Here is a 21032-nt window from a genome sequence, read left to right as displayed (position 1 = left end):
CGTTCCTAGCTGTCCACAATAAAACCATTCTTGCCTCATAAAATGTATGGTTATATTTCCTTATCATAAGTTTAAAGGAAAAGAAATAGCCAACTTAGACTATGCATGCAGAGCATCTGGGGTTTCATCTTTTCTATTAACTTACTTTGCCCGCATGTTTACATAAAAGAACAAGCCTACAAATTTATTTAAGTAATGCAGTTTGTAGAGCTCTCCATTAACTGGGCATTTGATTTTGCCTTTGTACCTGATGTTATTGTGTACAAATATTCATGTATAAGGTCAGTGCTTGCATATTTTATTAAGGTACTACAGTTTGTATAGACATTTGTCAATAATTGGGAATTTGAGCTTTTTTCAAGTACTTCTTTTCGTAAAACTTTGTCATAAACATTGTTTATCATGATTTTGAAAAAAGTCCTTGGAGTATGATTTGAAAATGCGATTAAAGACTAAAATTTTCTGGTTCTATTATTTTATTGCCAAAGTGTTAAACTTTTGAAGAAGTCAGAACGTCACCTTTTCTGGGTTCTTCTGACCAGATCCTAACTTCAATTCCTGAAAACATAAACGTCATTAACAAGCTCATTACGGCTTCTCTAGAAAACAGAATCCAGCAACGAGGAAGACATTGTTATATTTTTCTCTTTTCTTGCAAGAGGCTGGGTTTTGACGAGAAGGATGAATATCTCAATTATAGAAGTAATAAGAATTATGGCCATAGAATTGGTGTTTCTTCCCTGAATGCACCTTATCTCGGAGGTCTTTTTGGTCGTCTAGAATTGATTTATGGAAACGTTTCTGTGCACCACTTTTTGAAAAAGAGGTCTTCAGCTTCAGCAGGTCAGTGTGAGGCTTGGCCATGCCAGCTCTAGGAATCCAACCCAGAAGAGGTCTTGTTTCTTCGTCGTTTTCCAGGTTCAAGCACATCTGTTCTGGCCTACTGAAAAAATGTTCGAGATGGAAAGCTTCTGAGTCAGGTTTATTTTGTAAAATATCAGGTTTACTAAGACTGACAGGGTTTTGGCACATATCATATTGATTTAAATGCTCATAGGGAATGTAATATTCTGGGGTGCAGTAAGATGTAGGTTGGGGTTTTAATGACAGCTGTCTCCAGTACAAATCTTCTGTCTTTTTAGTATCCGTGATTTTTGGAAGTGGTTTTACGTCATAAGTATTAGCCAGATCTTTTGTTGGGTAACAGGATGGGAGTGCACAGGTAGATAGCAAGCTCTGTTCTTCCTTAATCTTGTCTTCAATTTCCTGGTTTTTGAGCATCACACCGGCAGGCATGTTATCACTCAGAGCCATCATTTCTGTAGAACTGGGTACAAAGGTATGAAAAGTACACAACACTCTAGGGGTACAATCTGGACAGGACGGTGGTCTTCGCTGGACCGTAGGCTCCAGAGGACGTCGGTTCTGAATTAGCCGGGCAATTCGTCCTTCCAAGGGTCTGGTGGGTTTTAAGGCAGAATGGAATTTTTCTTGCTGCAGTGGTGGGATAAAAAAGGGAAAATTAATTAACTAATAAATCTGGCATTGTCAGGATATTGCCACAAATGGCAGGTTAAAAGTCATACCCATATTCATGGTCTGAGTAAACACAGGATGGGGTAGGAGTGTAATTGCAATGTTCTTTGACATTAATTTAAAGACTCTAAAATTTTGGAAGGAAAGGGCGTATTTTTACTTTACTGTGGAGAAATTACCTTATGCAGGAACTCTTTGCTTTCCAACGTTCAAAGACGTAAGGAACTACTGGCACCAAACTTCAGCCCATCACCAACGGATGACGGATGACGCTAACAGTTACATGCAGGTATTTAAATCTCAGCCCAAGTCTTCTTTACTAGGTCAAGGCTAGAGTTCTTAAACCTTATTTGAATCAGAATCAGCTTTGGAGCTAACAGAAAACAAGATTTCTAAGCTTGGTCTTCTGAGACTGTGAAAGCCTCTGAGAGGGTCTGTAGTGGGGTTCAGGGATCTTTTTTTGTTTTGTTTTGTTTTTGTTTTTTGATTTTTAGGGCTGCACCTGCAGCATACAGAATTTCTCAGGCCAGGGGTCGAATAAGAGCATTGGAGCTCCAGCTGCCGGCCTATATATACCACAGCCACAGCAACGCCAGATGCTTAACCCACTGAGTGAGGCCAGGGATAGAATCCGCATCCTCATGGATACTAGTTGGATTCAGTACCACTGAGCCACAATGGGAACTCCCAGGAATCTGCTTTTTTTTTTTTTTTGTCTTTTTGCCATTTCTTGGGCTGCTCCTGCGGCATATGGAGGTTCCCAGGCTAGGGGTCCAATCAGAGCTGTAGCCGCCGGCCTATGCCAGAACCACAGCGACACCAGATCCGAGCCGCGTCTGTGACCTACACCACAGCTCACTGCAACACCAGATCCTAAACCCACTGAGAGAGGCCAGGAATCGAACCCACAACCTCATCATTCCTAGTCGGATTCGTTAACCACTGAGCCATGACAGGAACTCCAAATTGTAGCTTTAGAGGATAAAATTTAGGTCTCAAGTATAATAACATAAATATATACTATTAGATCAGCTTATTTCATTTACATGATTAAACCAAGAAATTGTAATTTCTTCCACTAAAGGGCTTATTCATTTCTTTCAGGCAATTTAACATAATCGATTAAGAAATCTTTTTATATTTACAGAGAATTTACTGGCTTTTGATCATAATTTGGCCAACTCTCAATTATTGTGGATATTAGGAAGAAGACTTTCATCCCTTCAAAAGCAGTGATAATATACAAGATATAAAATATGCAAAGATTCACAGAATTTATTGAGTCACATTAAATTACTAGGCAAATGTTCATAAACTAATTCCCTTGTAAATTTTAGCAACAGTAGCATAGTAAAAGAATCTATTTTGAAAAAAACATGTAGCACTGTGACGAAGAAAAGAAACCTGGCTTGTTCTTTAAAATAGTAGGGAAGCTTGGAGTTCCCTTGTGGCACAGGGGGTTAAGGATCTGGGGTTAACACTGTAGCAGCTCAGGTCACTGCTCTGGCACAGGTTCGATCCCTGGCCAGGGAACTCACACATGCTGCAGGTGTGGCCGGAAAAAAAAAAAAAAAAAAGGAAATTCCCCTTGTGGTTCAGTGCATTATGAACCCAGCTACTATCCACAAGGATGTGGGATGCAGGTTGGATCCCTGGCCTTGCTCAGTGGGTTAAGAATCTGGTGAGCTGTGGTGTGGGTTGCAGACACGGCTTGGATCTGGTGTTGCTGTGGCTGTGGTGTAGGCCGGCAGCTGCAGCTCCAATTCAGCCCCTGGCCTGGGAACCTTCATATGATGCAGGTGTGACCCTATAAAGCAAAACAAACAAACAAAAAAACCAAAAAACCAGCAGTGGACAAGTTTGAATCAATTCAGAATTAACTTCTGAATTGAGTTAAGACTTCCCTTTGCTGCTTGGTCACCAATACCCAGCAAATAAAAAGTGAGCAAAGCAAGAAGGAGCCCTATACCTGGATACTTGCCCCCTAGATAACTGAGAGTTGACTGCAATTACTTACAGGCTTGGGGTCAAATCCCATCTGTCCAGTTAACTCTGCTACCTCCTTTTCATGGTAATCATCCAGTTCAAGGGGGTTCATGGGCCCCAGACCTTAATGGAAACATCACATCTTATCACTTTGTTAGAGCAAAATGAAAGTGGCACTTAAATTTAGACCTTTCACAGAAAAACTCACCTGTTCCCCTTTGCAATATAATTAGAACCAATAAAATGAAAACCAACTTAACCTCCCAGTTACCCGCTAAGAGGAACTTAACTCCCACCTTATTTCTATTACTATTTAAAAGAAGAAACTGGGGAAAATACTGGAAGATAAAATCTTGTAAGAGGATTTGTCAAATATTCCAATTTTGTTCTTTTTACTCATATTAAAGTGAAGTCATACCTGTAAAATCATGATCGTACGAAGTGATCCAGTGAGACCTCTCAAGATTTCTTTGTATATTGGCTTCTTTTAGAGAGTTACTAGGGTCCCACGAATTTAAAGACGTGTTAGGAGCGAAGGTTTTAGGTGGTTTTGGGTAGAATACTGGCTTGTTTTTCTCAAGACATTTAGGAAACTAGAATACGAATATAAAAGATCATTGCTGTTAACGTCTTCTAGTAGAATGAGAGCTGCTTCAACATATCAGCAGGAAGAGGGCAAAGGGATTTCCAGACTATTTTTTCTTCGTTAATTACTAAGATCCTGCAACTATAACCATAGAGTTAAACACAGTATTTTATCAAAGGATTGGTGAGATCTTTTCTAAGAGTTTTTTGCTTTAGCAGGGAGTCTGAAAATGTACCTCAGAGAAATGTCCCAGGAAATACTCTACCTCCAGTGAAGTGTTATTAGAGATATAAAGGGCTCTGAGGAATTCCTTTGGCTAAGTTGAGCAGACTGTGTGCCTCTCACTTCCCCTTCCCTGCCTGACATGATACCATATGATATCTTTTATGAATTTCTGATGGTTAAGTCACTCAAATGGGACATGGTGGTGCAGAAAGAGCCCACCGCTGGCCCCTGGCCCCCGCACCCCTTACTGCTTTCTTCCTACCCCCAATTCCATCCCAAACTATGAGGTGCCTTGTATATGATGGTAACCCCACCCCTCAAGTTCAAGCTCCATATACTTACTCCCTCCACTTCCAGCAAAGTTATCTCTTGGCCACCCCTTCAGCCTAGAGGTATACACTAGCCAGCAGCAGCATCAACCCCTGGGAGGATGGACCTGAGGACAGGACCCCGTGAGGGCCCTGAAACTGGGTCCTAAGCCATTTTTTCAGAGACTCTGCAGTCCAGTATCTGTCTGGGGCGGGAGACTTGGAAACATGGGCTCCAGATGGACATATCCCCTTGTGCCCACAGATTTTCTACCCCATAGGGAGGGGCACAGTTAGAGGAAGGCCAGGGTTGAGGCCTATAAAGCATGGGGCCTTCCAAAGTTCCCAGGCCTAGAGTTCCCATTGTGGCTCAGCAGGTTATGAATCCAACTAGTATTCATGGCCTAGTTAAGTGGGTTAAGGATCTGGTGTTGTGATGCCAGGGATCAAACCCATGTCCCCATGGATACTAGTCAGATTCTTAACCCGCTGAACCACAATGGGCTCTCCAAGATGACATACTTCTAAAGGAGGTGCCTGTGTGCTCGCCCAATTAATTACGGTTATTCAAGGATGAGTGTGGCTCCCAATCAGGGGTGCTACTGTCGGGGAGATGGAGCCGGCCTAGGAGTGAGGGATGGATCTCGAGGAGGAGAGACACTTTCCATTGGGCGGTGGCAGCTGGTTCAAGAAGGGACACCACCCTCCTTTGGAAGGGTGATACGAGCGAGCGCTCTTTCCAAGTGAAGCCACAGGCCCTTCCAAGTTGAGAGTTAAGGAAAATGGGTAGTAGGCTCCGTGAGACTGTGAAAATGGCTTGTTCAACTATTTCAAATAATCCAAGTTTCGGGAGGTTTATTATGGCCCTTGACGTCTGTGATTATATCTCATTGCACTCCAAAGACGACTACAAGGTAGACATCATCCGAAAGAATGTTTCCATGTTGCAAAAACTCCCGCCAGATGCTTGACTTCTTGAGAAACAGAAAGGACACGTCTTTGGCAACTTGAGCAAGTAATGACAAAGACAGCACAGAAAAGTCAAACGTTATAACCTATCTCCTTGCCAATTATAAAAGCAAAAGGAATGTTCTGGGAGGCGTGGTAATGGCTGGAAATGGCTGAGGAGGAGAGCGGAAGCAGGGAGGCCCGGCGGCACCGGCCAGAGTGGCAGTGCTCCGGGATGACTCTGGCGGGGAAGACCCGGCCAGGCCCACGAGAAGCACGGCTTCACGCGCATGAAGTGTAAGAGGATGTTCAAAATACTGATGCAAGGAAGCCCCAGCACTGAATTTTTATTTTTATTTAGTTATTTCTTTTAGCACTGAGTTTTTAAAAGGCTGAATGCTTTTATTTAAAATATTCTCCTTTCGGAGACGGGATTAAGATGGCGGAATAGAAGGACTGGAGCTCAACTTCTCTCCTAAAAACAACAAAATTCACAACTAAAGACTGAGCAATCTCCACCCAAATGGACCGGAAACCCATACCCTACTCCCCAAGAAAAAGAGGAGGCCACATCCACAGGTAGGAGGGGTGGTTTCATGATATAAACAACCCCATACCTCCCGGGTGGGAAGCTCCACAGACTGCAAACTAACTGGCTCACAGAGACTCACCTACAGGAGTGAGAGTTCTGAGCCCCACATCAAACCCTCACAAGCTGGGACCTGTCACTGGGAGAAAGAGCCGCTGGAGCATCTGGCATTGAAGGCCAGCGGGGCTTGTGCGCAGGAGCTCCACAAGACTGGGGGGAATGGAGACTCCATTCTTAAAAGGCACACACAGACTTTCACGTGCACTGAGTCCCAAGGCAAAGCAAAGTCTCCAAGGGAATCTGGGTCAAACCTGATTGCAGTTCTTGGAGGACATCCTGGGAAAACAGGTGAATGTGGTTTGTTGTGAGGGAAGGACATTGAAAGCAAAGCTCTCGGGAATATTCAGCAGCTGCCTTTCTCTGGGGGTGGCCATTTTGGGAAAACCTGGCCCCACCCGTCAGTCAGTCAGTGCTGAGAAGCCCCAGAGCAAACAACAACCCAGGTGGGATCACAGCCCCGCCCCTCAGTAAACAGGCCACTTAAAGACCCCTCAGGCACACAGCTGCCCCTAATCCCATCCAGAGACTAAGCCCCACCCACCAGAGGGATTAGAATCGGCTCCACCTACCAGGGGGCAGGCATCAGCCCCTCCCATCAGGAAGCCCACAGTAAGCCCCCCATACCGACTTCAGCCACAAGGGGGGCAGATACCAGAAGTAAGAGAGGCTACAACTCTATTATCCCTAAGAAGGTCACCACACCAAAAACCTATAAAAATGAAAAGACAGAGAACTATAACTCAGATGAGGGAGAAAGGAAAAACCCCAGAAAATCAGCTAAGCCATGAGGAGATTCTCAGCCTCCAGGAAAAAGACTTTAGACTGTCAATGCTGAAGAAGATGCAAGACACTGGAAATAAACTGGAGGCAAAGATGGATAACTCACAGGAAACACTAACTAAAGAGATACAAGATATCAAACTGAAACAAGAAGAGATGCAAAATACAATAACTGAAATAAACTCACTAGAAGCAGCTAACAGCAGAATACAGAAGGCAAAAGAACGAATAAGCGAGGTGGAGGACAGATTAGTGGAAATTATGGATGCAGAACAGAAATGAGAAAAAAGATTGAAAACAAATGAAGAGAGTCTCAGGGAACTCTGGGACAATGTTAAACGCACCAACATCCATATTATAGGGGTGCCAGAAGGACAAGAGAGAGAGAAGGGGACAGAAAAAATATTCCAAGAGATAATAGCCAAAAACTTCCCTCACATGGGAAAGGAACCACTCACTCAAATCCAGGAGGCACAATGAGTACCATATAAAATAAACCCAAGGAGGAACACACTGAGACACATAATAATTAAACTGACCAAAATTAAAGACAAAGAAAATACTGAAAGCAGCTAGGGAAAAGAAACAAGTAACATACAAGGGAACCCCAATAAGGTTATCGGCAGATTTTTCAGCAGAAACTCTGCAGTCCAGAAGGGAGTGGCATGATACACTCAACGTGATGAAAGAAAAAAAACCTCCAAACAAGATTACTCTACCCAGCAAGGCTCTCATTCAGATTTGAAGGAGAAATGAAAACCTTCTCAGATAAGCAAAAGCTGAGAGAATTCAGCAACACTAAACCAGCCTTACAACAAATACTAAAGGAACTTCTCTAGGCAGGAAAGAAAAGATCAGCAACAGGAAACAAAAATTCCACAAATGACAAGGCTCACCAGTAAAGGTATATATACAGTAAAGATACGAAATCATCCATGCACAATTATCAGAAATCATGAGAAGAGGTGGGTACAAATGCAGGACACTGGAGATGAACTTGCAATTAAGAGACCAACAACTTAAAACAATCTCATATACATATAGACTCTTGCATCAAAACTTCAGAATAACTGCAAACCAAAAATCTACAATTGATACACAAACAAGGAATCTCTGGAGAAGAAATATATCTCATAGTAAATAAGTGCATAATCCACCCTGAAGGGGGTCATTTGACATCATTCTTGGAATGCTGAAGTCTTCTTAGATCTGATTCTGATTTCCTCCCCATCAAAGAACTTATGATAATTATAATTAAATAATGCCACTGTACAATTAAATAATACAGTTCTACAATTGTATTATTAATAACCATTTCTCTCCATGGTACAATGTAAAGTCTATAATGTCTTGTTTATCACATCCCCTAGAATGGTGTAATGCCTTTATTGAAGAATCAATGAGATGGAACAAATTGTGAGGACATATTTATATAGTTACACTGTTTTTTAACCAACTTAGGCATTTTATATTTTACTTATTTTCAGAGGGTGTATTATTTTTGTTATGCTTACCAGTTGTTATTCTTTTTACTATGCTATATAAAATATTTAATGGTATATAAGGCTTTCTTCTTTATAAATTTTAGTTGCATAATATAACAATTTAATATAATGCTAATTTTTAAAGAAAAATTGAAATGTAATAGATAAAACTAAGTAGTAAAGATGAAAGCCATAAAATTGGGATAAAGTATAGAATAAATTTCCTATTTGTCTCAGCATATTTTCCATTCCACTTCTCCAGTGGGAGTCACTTAATCTGTTTCTTAAGATCCATGTTATAATAATCTGTGTGAATGTAATTGTGTGTAAATGTATGTATTTTATTCTGTAAAAAAATAAAATAAATAAATAAATAATATAAAATATTCTCCTTTCTGGAGTTCCCATCATGGCTCAGTGGTTAATGAATCCGACTAGGAACCATGGGGTTGCAGGTTCAATCCCTGGCCTTGCTCAGTGGGTTGAGGATCCAGCGTTGCTGTGAGCTGTGGTGTAGGTCACAGATGCGGCTCGGATCCTGTGTTGCTGTGGCTCTGGAGTAGGCCAGTGGCTACAGCTCTAATTAGACCCCTAGCCTGGGAACCTCCATATGTTTCAGGAGCGGCCCAAGAAATGGCAAAAAGACAAAAAATAAAATAAAATAAAATATTCTTCTTTCGAAGTTCCCATGGTGGCTCAGTGGTAACAAACCTGACTAGTATCCATGAGGTTGAGGGTTCGATCCCTGGCCTCACTCAGTGGGTTAAGGATCCAGCGTTGCTGTGAGCTGTGGTGTAGTTTGCAGATGCAGCTCAGATCCTGTTTTGCTGTGGTTGTGGCGTAGGCCAGCAGCTGCAGCTCTGATTCAGCACCTAGCTTCTATGTGCTGCAGATACGGTTCTAAAAAGAAAAAAAAAAAACCTCTCTTTTCCAAGACTACCCATATCTTACTATCAGTAATTCAACAAAGTGTTAGAATCACTGGAGTAAAAATATTTAGAGCTGCTAACATTCAGTATGAGCTTACCATGTGCTAATATGGTGCTGAGTGCTTTTACATGCTTTTCAGTCTCAAGACAGCCCTATCAATAGATTTTACTATTTTATTTTTATTTATTTATTTATTTTTTTGTCTTTTTGCTATTTCTTGGGCCACTCCTGCGGCATATGGAGGTTCCCAGGCTAGGGGTCTAATCGGAGCTGTGGCCGCCAGCCTACGCCAGAGCCACAGCAACACAGGATCCGAGCCACATCTGCGACCTACACCACAGCTCACGGCAACGCCAGATCGTTAACCCACTGAGCAAGGGCAGGGACCGAACCCACAACCTCATGCTTCCTAGTCGGATTTGTTAACCACTGCGCCACGACGGGAACTCCGATTTTACTATTTTAAAAAATTTTTTTGGTATTTTGTCTTTTTAGGGCTGCACCCGAGGCATATGGAGGTTCCCGGGCGAGGGGTCCAATCAGAGCTGCAGCTGCTGGCCTATGCCACAGCCACAGCAATGCCAGATCTGAGCTGGATTTGCGACCTACACCACAGCTCACAGCAGCACCGGATTGTTAACGCACTGAGCAAGGGCAGGGGTCAAACCCACAATCTCATGGTTCCTAGTCGAATTGTTTCCACAGTGCCACAGCAGGAACTCCTACTATTCCTTTTTTATCTATGAGGAAACTGAGGTGTTGAAGGCTTAAGTGTATTACTGATAGCTGGGGTTATACAGTTGATAAATTTCAGAGCCAGGATGAGACATGAGGCTCTCCCATCAAGCTCAGTATCAATTTTAATTTTGTGTCTTTATCCAGGGAAGCACAAAACTTGATTAGAATTAGGGATGAGCCAGAAGAATGACTAAAAGTTTGAAAATTAAGTTCAATTAACATAGATTAAGAAAGTGGAATTGCGTTCCCATTGTGGCTCAGGAGTCACAAACCCAACTAGTATCCATGAGGATGTGAGTTCGATCCCTGGCCTCACTCAGTGGGTTAAGGATCTGGCATTGTCTTGAGCTATGGTGTAGTTTGCAGATGTGGCTCGGATCTGGCTTTGCTGTGACTGTGGTATAGGCCAGCAGCTGCAGCTCCGATTTGATGCCTAGCTTGGAAACTTCCATATGCCACAGGTGCGGCCCTAAAAAAAAATTTAAAAAAGAAAAAGCAACTGGGGTTAATCCTTAGAAGATGAATCAAATAAATCAGTCAAAAATATTTATGTACAAAGTGTGGTGGGGAATATGCATATTATATTCTGTTTTCAAAGAGCTTATAATTTAGCTGACGAGATATAAAATACAGGTGAAAAGTTATTGGCTTTAAGTGTTGTAGAGGCAGAAGAGAGAAATCCCTTCTGTTGGAGTAATGATGCTTTCAAAATGATAGCACTTTGCATTTTTCAGGGTGCCTTCATATGATCCTCATATCCTGTGAAGTTTTGAGGACAGATCTCACTGAAATTATATAGATACAGTTTCTTAGGGCACAGAGAAGAACAATATGCCTAATATCACTTAAAGAACAAATGGCAGATACAGGAGGAACCAGAACACAGGCCTTCGGATGTCCTTCACTTCCTGCTGGGCAACATAAACAATGAACGTTGCGCTGGGCCTTGAAGACAGCAAGGCTGACACAGGCAGAGCAGCCTGAGAAGAGAGCATTCCAAGAACAAGAAATGGCCATGAACCTGGTCAAGGCCCAGAGAGCAGGAAGGACAGACCCAAAGGGTCTTTGCAGCTCAGTTAAAGTACTGATATTCACACTCAGGTAAAGGGGAGCTAGTCAGGATTGCCAAGGACCTCTGGGTTGCTCTGATATAGATTTTGATTGAAAGAATGAAAACACAGATGATGAAAAAAAGCACACATAAAAAAAGTAAAACAAAAGAAAACAAAACAAGACATAGATGATGATACATATCATCAATCAGTAGAATAGATGATTCTTTAAGGATTTCTCTTAACATATGACTTAAAAAAAAAACCAACAACCAGAAAATTGCTTACTTCATAGATAACTGTGACACGGCAACAGCCACACTCTGGCCTGTCACGTGGTCTTTCCAAGAAAAATTCAGATGTTTCCAGCCTTCCATAATTATTTCTTGCCTGCCTCATATATTGTTAGATGCAAGGAAATAACATATGGAAAACACGTGGCACTGCTGCTGCTCACAAACTGGCCGATGCATGTGAGCTGTTATTATTTTCAAATGTCTAGACATTTTCCTTCATAATTTGAAAATGTTTTCTTTTTACTATGTGGCTTCATGGTACAGAGGTTAAGAAGAGACACTGGAGTCTCATGAGCCTGTTCTGTGATTGTGAGATAGTCACAACACTCTGAGCCTCAGTTTCCTCATCTGTAAAGTGGGAGTGGTGATACCAACTGTTTGAGGGGTTTGTAAGGGTTAAATGACACCCTATATCTGAAGGAGTTAGTGTATAGCAATTTCTTTGCTTTTTTTTTTTTTTTTTTTTTTTTTTTACTTTTTAGGGCCATACCTACAGTATATAGAAGTTCCCAGGCTAGGGGTTCAATCGGAGCTGTAGCTGCTGGCCTATACCACAGCCACAGCCACGTGGGATCTGAGCCACATAATGCAACCTACATCACAGCTTATGGCAACACTGGATCCTTAATCCACTGAACGAGGCCAGGGATCAAACCTGCATCCTCATGGATGCTAGTTGGGTTCATTAACCACTGAGCCACGACAGGAACTCCAGCAACTTCTTAATAAGTGGTAGGTATTGTTTTATTTTGCTTTTGTTTTTTTAATTAAAAAAATTTTCTTTTGTCTTTTTAGGACTGCATCCGTGGCAAATGGAAGTTACCAGGGGTCAAATCGGAGCTACAGCTGCCAGCTTATGCCACAGCAATAGCAACTTGGGATCCCAGCCTCATCTGCAACCTACACCGCAGCTCTTGGCAACATCAGATCTTTAACCCATTGAGGATGCCAGGGATTGAACCCAAATCCTCTTGGATACTAGTTGGATTTGTTACTGCTCTGTCACAATGGGAACTCCCCTTATTTTATTTTTGATTCTGCACAAATGTAATTGTTGGGACAATAAGTTGAAAATCTTTCTGTAAACCTTCCATTTACTCTGTGCATATTTGCAGTTAATCGATACATCACAAATCATAAGAATAGAATTGGGGGACATACAGTAAGTGAGCTACAATCCTCCTCTACCTGCTTTTGGGAAGAATTTTTCTAACTATTGGAAATGTTATATAACTGCCAAAAGTATATTAAATCAGATACAAAAAGTAAAAGAAAATGTGAATCATAGTCAAAATACTCAATTTTTCACCCAGATAAAAAATAAAAGCAATCCATCTTTTGGATTTTTATAAACACATAAAGTCAAAACTTTTTTACTTTGCCTTAAACACACACTTTAAAATATACTTACGTCATAATATACACCCTGACCTGGCCAAACCAAGGCTTTCTTCTTTGAGTCCATGGGAAAATCAAGAAGTTCGTATCGGTAGGGATTACCTGAAATTTTCCAGAAAAGCAGTCTTCTAATTAATGGGATTTATAGGTGCAATAAATAGAAACTAAACAATTAGGAGGTAGAGAGGAAGACAGGTGCACATTTTAGTGCTACTGTTACAGCTTTGTTTCAATTGCCTCCCATAAAGAGCAGCGTGTGGGGCACGCAGTGAGAATGAGTCTCTAACCCGTATGCATTCTCAGATTGAGGGGGCAGGGGGCACTGGTGCTGCACCTTTCTTGTCAATGAAAGGGATTCCTAGGTAAATTATAAAGCTTCCTAGATTCTCTTTCTGATCTCTCTCTTTTTTTTTTTGTCTTTTTGCTATTTTCTTGGGCCGCTCCCACGGCATATGGAGGTTCCCAGGCTAGGGGTCGAATCGGAGCTGTAGCCACCGGCCTACATCAGAGCCACAGCAACGCAAGATCCAAGCCGTGTCTGCGACCTACACTGGATCCCTAACCCACTGAGCGAGGCCAGGGATCAAACCCTCAACCTCATGGTTCCTAGTCAGATTCATTAACCACTGAGCCACAACGGGAACTCCTCTGGTCTCCAGTTTTTTTTTTGTTGTTGTTGTTGTTGTTTTTTTTCTTTTGGCTTTTTGCCTTTTCTAGAGGCCTTCAAGCGGCACATGGAGGTTCCCAGGCTAGGGGTCTAATCGGAGCTGTAGCTGCCAGCCTACACCACAGCCAGAGCAACACCAGATCTGAGCCGCATCTGCAACCTACACCACAGCTCACAGCAATGACAGATTCTTAACCCACTGAGTGAGGCCAGGGATGGAACCCAAAACCTCATGGTTCCTAGTTGGGTTCGTTAACCACTGAGCCAGGACGGGAACTCCCTTTCTGGTCTCTGAAGGCTCAGCAAATACATTTCTATACCACCTTTTTAGATTTTCCATAACTATCAAGTAGTGGTGTTAGTACTTGCTTACTGAAAAGGTATTTGAAAAGAACATTTAAAGAAGACAGCTGTAGGGTTCCCATCAAGAACCTGACTAGCATCCATGAGGATGCAAGTTCAATGCCTGGCCTCAATTAGTGGGTTAAGGATCCAGCATTGCTGTGAGCTGCAGTATATGTCACAGACTTGGCTTGGATCCTGTGCTGCTGTGGTTGTGGTGTAGGCCAGCAGCTGCAGCTCCTATTCAACCCCTGCCTTGGGAACTTCCATATGCTGCAGGTATGGCCATAAAAATAAATAAATAAATAAAGGAAGGAAGGAAGGCAGACAGATTTTTAGGTATTGCTGGTAGTTGGAGAAGCTTTGCCAAAGGCAGCATGGCTTCCTCTGGTCCTCTGGTAGGCTCCACATTAAAGCATGCTCTGAACACACCTATCTCTGCATGTAAAACAAACAGAGGCTGGCATTTATTGAACATTTACTATGAGCCAGTACTGTACTAAGTGCTTTATATACATCATCACATGCACTTTTCATAACGTTACTATAAGGAAGGTACTGTTATTTCCACTTTAACAAATGAGGAAATGGAGACACAAAGAAAATACGCAGTTTTCTCAAGACCACACAGCTAGTAAGTGGAATCATTCCAAGCAGGCAATCAAGTTCTGGAGCCTCCACTCTTAACCTACGTGATAGTTATTTCTCATAAAGAAGAGTTAAAGTAGGAGTTCCCGTCGTGGCTCAGTGGTTAACGAATCCGACTAGGAACCATGAGGTTGCAGGTTCGGTCCCTGCCCTTGCTCAGTGGGTTAATGATCCGGTGTTGCCGTGGGCTTTGGTGTAGGTCGCAGATGTGGCTCGGATCCTGTGTTGCTGTGGCTCTGGTGTAGGCCGGTGGCTACAGCTCCGATTTGACCCCTAGCCTGGGAACCTCCATATGCCGTGGGAGCGGCCCAAGAAATAGCAAAAAGACAAAAAAAAAAGAGTTAAGTAGAAGAGTAGGAAACCCAATGTACTACTGGTTCCTGGAAGAGTCTTTCATAACGGTTATTAGAATATACTCATTTTTTTCTTTTTTTTTTTTTCCAGCATGTGGAAGTTCCTGGACTAGGGATCTACGTCACTGCAGTGACAATGCTGGATCCTTAACCGACTGAGCCACCAGGGAACTCCCACACTCTTTTTAAAATACCCTAAAAGTGTCTAACTGGTCAAGGACAGGTAGATATTCAAAACAGAAAATTAAGGTGGCAACTTATTTCTTCAGTTCCTGATCTACAACTGCACTGGAAAGTGTTTTTATAAATTCAATACACATTTCTCTGATTTACTGCTAACTGTATGTATTTCATGTAATTTCAGAAATTATCTAATTCAGGGATTGAAAAAAATTAAATTTACTTTGATGATTTACCTAATAAAATAATAAAAATTTCAACTGCTCGGATATCCTATCTTGTATACATCCTATACATGTATACACATATGTATAGGTATGTATGTATTATTTAGTGTCATGCATACATATGTATTTATGTGCCTATATACACATGTATTTGCTACAGCTTTCACTGCCTTTTGTCAACAGAAAGGTTCAATATGCTGCACACCTACTGGACTCACTGTATGGAGGCAGAGTATGCAATAAAAGTAGCAGCTGCTAACACTTAATATCTGTTATCTTTATGAAGTAAGTGGTAATAGTCCCATTTTATAGATTGGGAAGTGAAGGCAGAGTGGTTAACAAACTTTCCCGTGGTCCATGGGGAGTAAGTGGCGGAGCCGGAATGCTGTCCATGCACGTGGACTCTATCCTCGATGCTCTTACGCACGCCACTGTCCTCTCTCTCAACATTTACTGTCTCCTAAGGAGGCGCTAAGGTTCACAGTGACGATGGGAGTATTCTGTTCTTGTGCCTGAGTCCAAATATTCGTGGACAAGGAGCTGCATCATGGCGCAGTTCTGGTGTCGTACCTACCTCACAGCCTAAATGCATTCTAGTAACACCTATCTGTCCACCATGCACCCCTTGTGCCACCTTCAGTTTTCTGTCTCGTATCCTATCTCTCTCCATAGCTTTCCTCTGTTTTGAGGTGTCTAGTGTGGGACAGACTTGGCTGGCGTATGAGCTTATCATCCTCTCTAATGAAACATCCGGGAAGACCCCGGCGTTGGCATCTGTGAAAAGACACTCCAAGGTGTTAAGAGGAACTGAACGAATTGCTCTCATGACTTCCTGAGTCTTATTTCAATGACTATCTTTTATTTTTTATTTTATTTTATTTATTTATTTATTGCTTTTTAGGGCTGCACCTGAGGCATATGGAAGTTCCCAGGCTTGGGGTTGAATTGGAGCTGCACCTACACCAGCCTACGCCACAGCCACAGCAACGCAGGATCTGAGCCTAATCTGTGACCTACACTACAGCTTATGGCAACGCTGGATCCTTAATCCACTGAATGGGGCCAGGGATCGAACACATGTCCTCATGGTTAATAGTCAGGTTTGTTACCCCTGAGCCACGAAGGGAACTCCTTAATGACAGTCTTTTCGATTTCATCATAACAGCTACACCCATATCTAGACTCTGATGCTCTGAACCAGACATGGTCCTTTGTACTGAGCATCTGAGCGAGGATGGAATTTTTAAAGCTAAACCCAGAGAGAACAGGAAAGAAATAAAAATAGAAAATACAGGTAGAATAAAAACAACTAATTCTATGATGTCTAGTTTCTGGTTCTCCCATGCCAAGCTCTGTATATGGGAGAAAAGTTAAGAGCATCTGCAGAGGAACTGATTTAACTGGTCTGTAATGGGGTCCTTTAATTTTATCATTGAATGAACTTCAAATATAAGAAGAATGAACACTAAGATCACGTCTTACCTCTTGTCTTCAAAACCATTGTATCATAAGCCTTCGTCGGCACAGTGGGAGGGAATGGCTGTTGGGTTCGGGCTTTAACGCCGGTGTAGACGTCCTTTGGTGACGTGAAGGTCGGGAAGATGGCGCCACGAGAGATGTGTGTGTGGTACGGGTGTTCAATCGGGTACAGGGAGCAGATTTCCCTGAGATTTAGTTGAGCAAACAAAACAAAACAGAAGTATCATTGAAAAAAAGTCATCATCCAATATTTACTGGGACCCTTCTTTGTGGCAGGTATTGTTGTAATTCCTGGGACATGACAGGGAGCCAAAGTCCCCTACACTCATGGAGTTGGCATTCTGGTGATTATAAACCAGAAAACACATGACATCTCAATTTTGCTAGATAAATGAAAAATAAATTTTACTTTAAAAATAAATGATACCAAATTCTTTATCAGTGCTTAAGGTTCACACATGACTTTGGCAGTTTTTGGAATACGACGGGAGGAGTTTCCAGTTGCTTCCCATTCCTGCCCCTTGTTTTCAGAGGATCCCAGTACTTTTTTTTATGGCATCGTTTTGGGCATCTGGTTTCAATGTGCAAAGTGAGCTCTTAGCATCTTGACTGAACCTTCAGCCCAGGCCATCTGTTTTTTTTAAACAATCAATCAACAAAGTATACTGCCTGTTTAGGTACATAGTGTACACAGTACTGTTTAGAAATCGAAAAGCCGGAGTTCCCATCATGGCTCAGTGGTTAACGAATCCGACTAGGAACCATGAGGTTGTGGGTTCGGTCCCTGCCCTTGCTCAGTGGGTTAATGATCCGGCGTTGCCGTGAGCTGTGGTGTAGGTTGCAGACGCGGCTTGGATCCCATGTTGCTGTGGCTCTGGTGTAGGCCTGTGGCTACAGCTCCGATTAGACCCCTAGCCTGGGAACCTCCATATGCCGCGGGAGCGGCCCAAGAAATAGCAAAAAGACAAAAAAAAAAAAAAAAAAAGACCATGGGGGTATAATTTTCCTATCATTTGAAGAACCAGCAGAGGTTTAAAAAAACTGAGAGCTATCTAAATTCGAAGAGAACTGAGATCAGGAAATCCTTGGAATAGAGAAATGTCATATATAATTAGAAAAATTAAAAAAAAAAAGCAAGACCAGTGTTAGTGAGTGAATTGTGTTTACGTTGAGATTCTAACACGTGGGAGCTCAGAGTGAGGCCTTGTGTGGAAAGAAGGTGACTGGAGATGTAATTAGGATGAGCTCATACTGGAACGAGGCAAACCCCAATCCAGTGGGGTTGGCGTCCTTACAAAAAGGGAAATTTGGACCCAGTGACGCACACAGGGAAAAGGCCACGTGAAGGCGAAGGTAGAGGGGGGTGATGCATCTGTCAGCCAAGGAACACCCTCTGTGGCCAGGAACTGCCAGGAGTCAGGGAGGGGCCTGAAGCAGGGTGTCCCAGAGCCCTCTGAAGGAACCAACTCTGCCAAAACCTTCGTCTCACACTTCTGTCTCCGGAACTGTGAGACAGTGTATTTCTGGGTTTGTTTTTTGTTTGTTTGTTTGTTTTATAGCCGCATCTGTGGCATATGGAGGTTTCCAGGCTAGGGGTCGAATTAGAGCTACAGCTGCCGGCCTACACCCCAGCCACAGCAATGGAGGATCCGAGCCGAGTCTGCGACCTACACCACAGCTCACAGCAACGCCGGATCTGTAACCCACTGAGCGGAGCCAGGGATCGAACCTGCGTCCTCATGGATACTAGTCAGGTTATGACCACCAAGTCACGATGGGAACGCCAAAGGACACTGACTGTGACTGCTGTTAACCACACAGTAACTACCGCGTTGATAATGAAGCACTTAGGTGCCAGGCCCTGTGCTAACTGCTTTATCAACATTCTTTCTCAGAGAATAACCAGCTAATGTACATTCAGCCCCAGGCCACAGGCCAGGGCAAGGTGACCCCCTTATCGCTTGTTTTCATCACAGGGAAACCAGAAAATAGAGATTAATCTGTTAATTTAGAAAATCAGTTCTGAAGGCCAAGAGCAGGTTAAATCACACACACAAAAAGAACCACGACAACTTGATAAGCTATTTCTTTCTGGGGGTTGGTCCCTTTGATAGGAAGTAAATTCGCAAAATGTTTATCTATAGTTCTTGGGATTTTTCTGGTTTTGTCTGTGGCCTAGATTTCGGCTTTGTGTGGAAGGTGGGAGTTAGAAAGGCAGGGAGAGGCCCAAATTAATTCTTATCACTTAGAATTGAGGCAGAAACCTTTTCTCCTTCAGATTCTAGAAATGTATATTTCCTAGAAAACAGTATGAAGTTCTAGCTGGTAATGATTTAGGAAATTGTTTTTTACTTTTAAGACCTGAAAACTATGGACTCAAAAGAAAAAGGAAAAAAAAAAGAAAAAAGAAAACTATGGACTCTGTGGGTCTTTTTCTGTGTGTCTGTGTATACTGAGTCTATCAAGTTTCATTTAATATCTTGTATATATTGTACAGGTTATTTTTATTTGTTAAAAAAATAGTAATTTTTTTTAGGGGTCTTTTTAGGGCTGTACCCATGGCACATGGAGATTCTCAGACTAGGGGCTGAATCAGAGCTGTAGCCACTAGCCTACGCCACAGCCACCGCAACACCAGATCTGAGCAGCATCTGTGACCTACATCACAGCTCATGGCAATGCTGGATCCTTAATCCACTGACTGAGGCCAGGGATTGAAACTGCATCCTCATGGATGCTAGTCAGATTCGTTACTGCTGTGCCACAATGGGAACTCCAAAATTGTAAATTCTACCCTCAACTAAATGTTCAAGCTATAACCCATTCAAGTTTGGAGTACATTGACCAGAATGTATATTTATTATTTTAAATTAAGACCATGTAGAAGATAATTATATTCCTGTTATATTAAATGATTTACAAATATTACTTTTCATTTTGTGTCCCTAAATAGAGAAGAAATAGTAAGGAAAAGGCAGACTATCAAACACTCACTTACCACGTATTTAAATAAAGAAATTCAGTTTCTCTTTGAATCATTCAGTTGGAGGCCTGGGCTGTCTCAGTCTGCCCTGCTGGGGATCAGGACTACTAAGATTTTTCCTTTTTTTTTCTTTTCTTTTTGCCATTTCTTGGGCTGCTCCCACGGCATAGGGAAGTTCCCAGGCTAGGGGTCGAATTGGAGCTGCAGACACCAGCCTACGCCAGAGCCATAGCAACACAGGATTCAAGCTGCATCTGTAACCTGCACCACAGCTCATGGCAACGCTAGATCCTTAACTCACTGAGCGAGGCCAGGGATCAAACCCGCAACTTCATGGTTCCTAGTCGGATTCGTTAACCACTAAGCCACGACGGGAACTCCAGGACTACCAAGATTTTTATCAGAATGTTACACAGCTCTTCTAAGGGGTGGGTTGAGGAGCTGAGGTCAAAGGAAGAGTCTTTGGAACTTAGCAGCTACAAGCAGAAAGATGATCCGAGAAAAAGAATCCAACAAAAAGGGTTTACCTTTCACACTGATACGAAGAGAATTGGAAACACAATTTTAAAACGTTAGCTCAGGAGTTCCCGTTGTGGCTCAGCGGTAATGAACCCGACTAGGATCCATGAGGATGCGGGTTCAATCCTTGGCCTCGCTCAGTGGGTTAAGGATCCAGCATTGCTATGAGCGGCAGTGTAGATCACAGATTCGGCTCAGATCCTGTGTTGCTGTGGCTGTCGTGTAGACTGTCAGCTGCAGCTCTGATTTGACCCCTAGCCTGGGAACCTCCATATGCTGTGGGTGTGGCCCTAAAAAAAAAAAAAAATTTAGCTCAATATTTCCAGTGACGATTGAAAGGGACTCTGGTAGCTTCAGGTACACCTGGTGCTCAGATTCCCCAGAGGTGTGTGGATTCCCTAGAGGAAGGAATTGGCTCCTTGGAGAAATGGCTGATTCTAGGGCCAGGGCAGGAATATACAAGATGATTCTGGAGCATCTTGTAGTGCCAGAAAGTAAGGAAGTGCTAAAAGAAAAAAAATCCACAGTGATAAGTGATGAAGTACTCAAAAACAACCAAACCAACTAAAACAAAAATAAAAACAAACACAAAAACCAAATAAACAACAGAAAACCCCCACAAACCTCTCATACACAAACCCCCACAACAGTAGGTTATGGATAGAAGAGCCACCTGCAGGAGCTCTCAATGGCCAGTCTGAGTGACAAAACCAATAAA

At 42.4% G+C, this 21032-nt stretch overlaps 1 protein-coding gene across 1 annotated transcript in view; it reads right to left on the bottom strand.

Moving 5' to 3' along the window:
• Nucleotides 1–458: 458 nt before the first annotated feature.
• Nucleotides 459–21032, bottom strand: part of C16H7orf31 (chromosome 16 C7orf31 homolog) — a 41919-nt gene continuing 21345 nt past the window's right edge. The window contains exons 6-10 of the mRNA XM_047763726.1: nucleotides 16816–16997; nucleotides 12930–13018; nucleotides 3941–4115; nucleotides 3554–3645; nucleotides 459–1494 (exon numbers count right to left, since the gene is read on the bottom strand). Of these exons, the coding sequence (XP_047619682.1) occupies nucleotides 691–1494; nucleotides 3554–3645; nucleotides 3941–4115; nucleotides 12930–13018; nucleotides 16816–16997 (1342 nt within the window). The 3' untranslated portion in view covers nucleotides 459–690. The remainder of the gene's footprint in view (nucleotides 1495–3553; nucleotides 3646–3940; nucleotides 4116–12929; nucleotides 13019–16815; nucleotides 16998–21032) is intronic.

The sequence above is a fragment of the Phacochoerus africanus genome, chromosome 16, assembly GCF_016906955.1.
Source record: "Phacochoerus africanus isolate WHEZ1 chromosome 16, ROS_Pafr_v1, whole genome shotgun sequence".
NCBI classification, from domain to species: Eukaryota; Metazoa; Chordata; class Mammalia; order Artiodactyla; family Suidae; genus Phacochoerus; species Phacochoerus africanus.
This window is presented reverse-complemented; position numbering and strand designations above follow the sequence as displayed.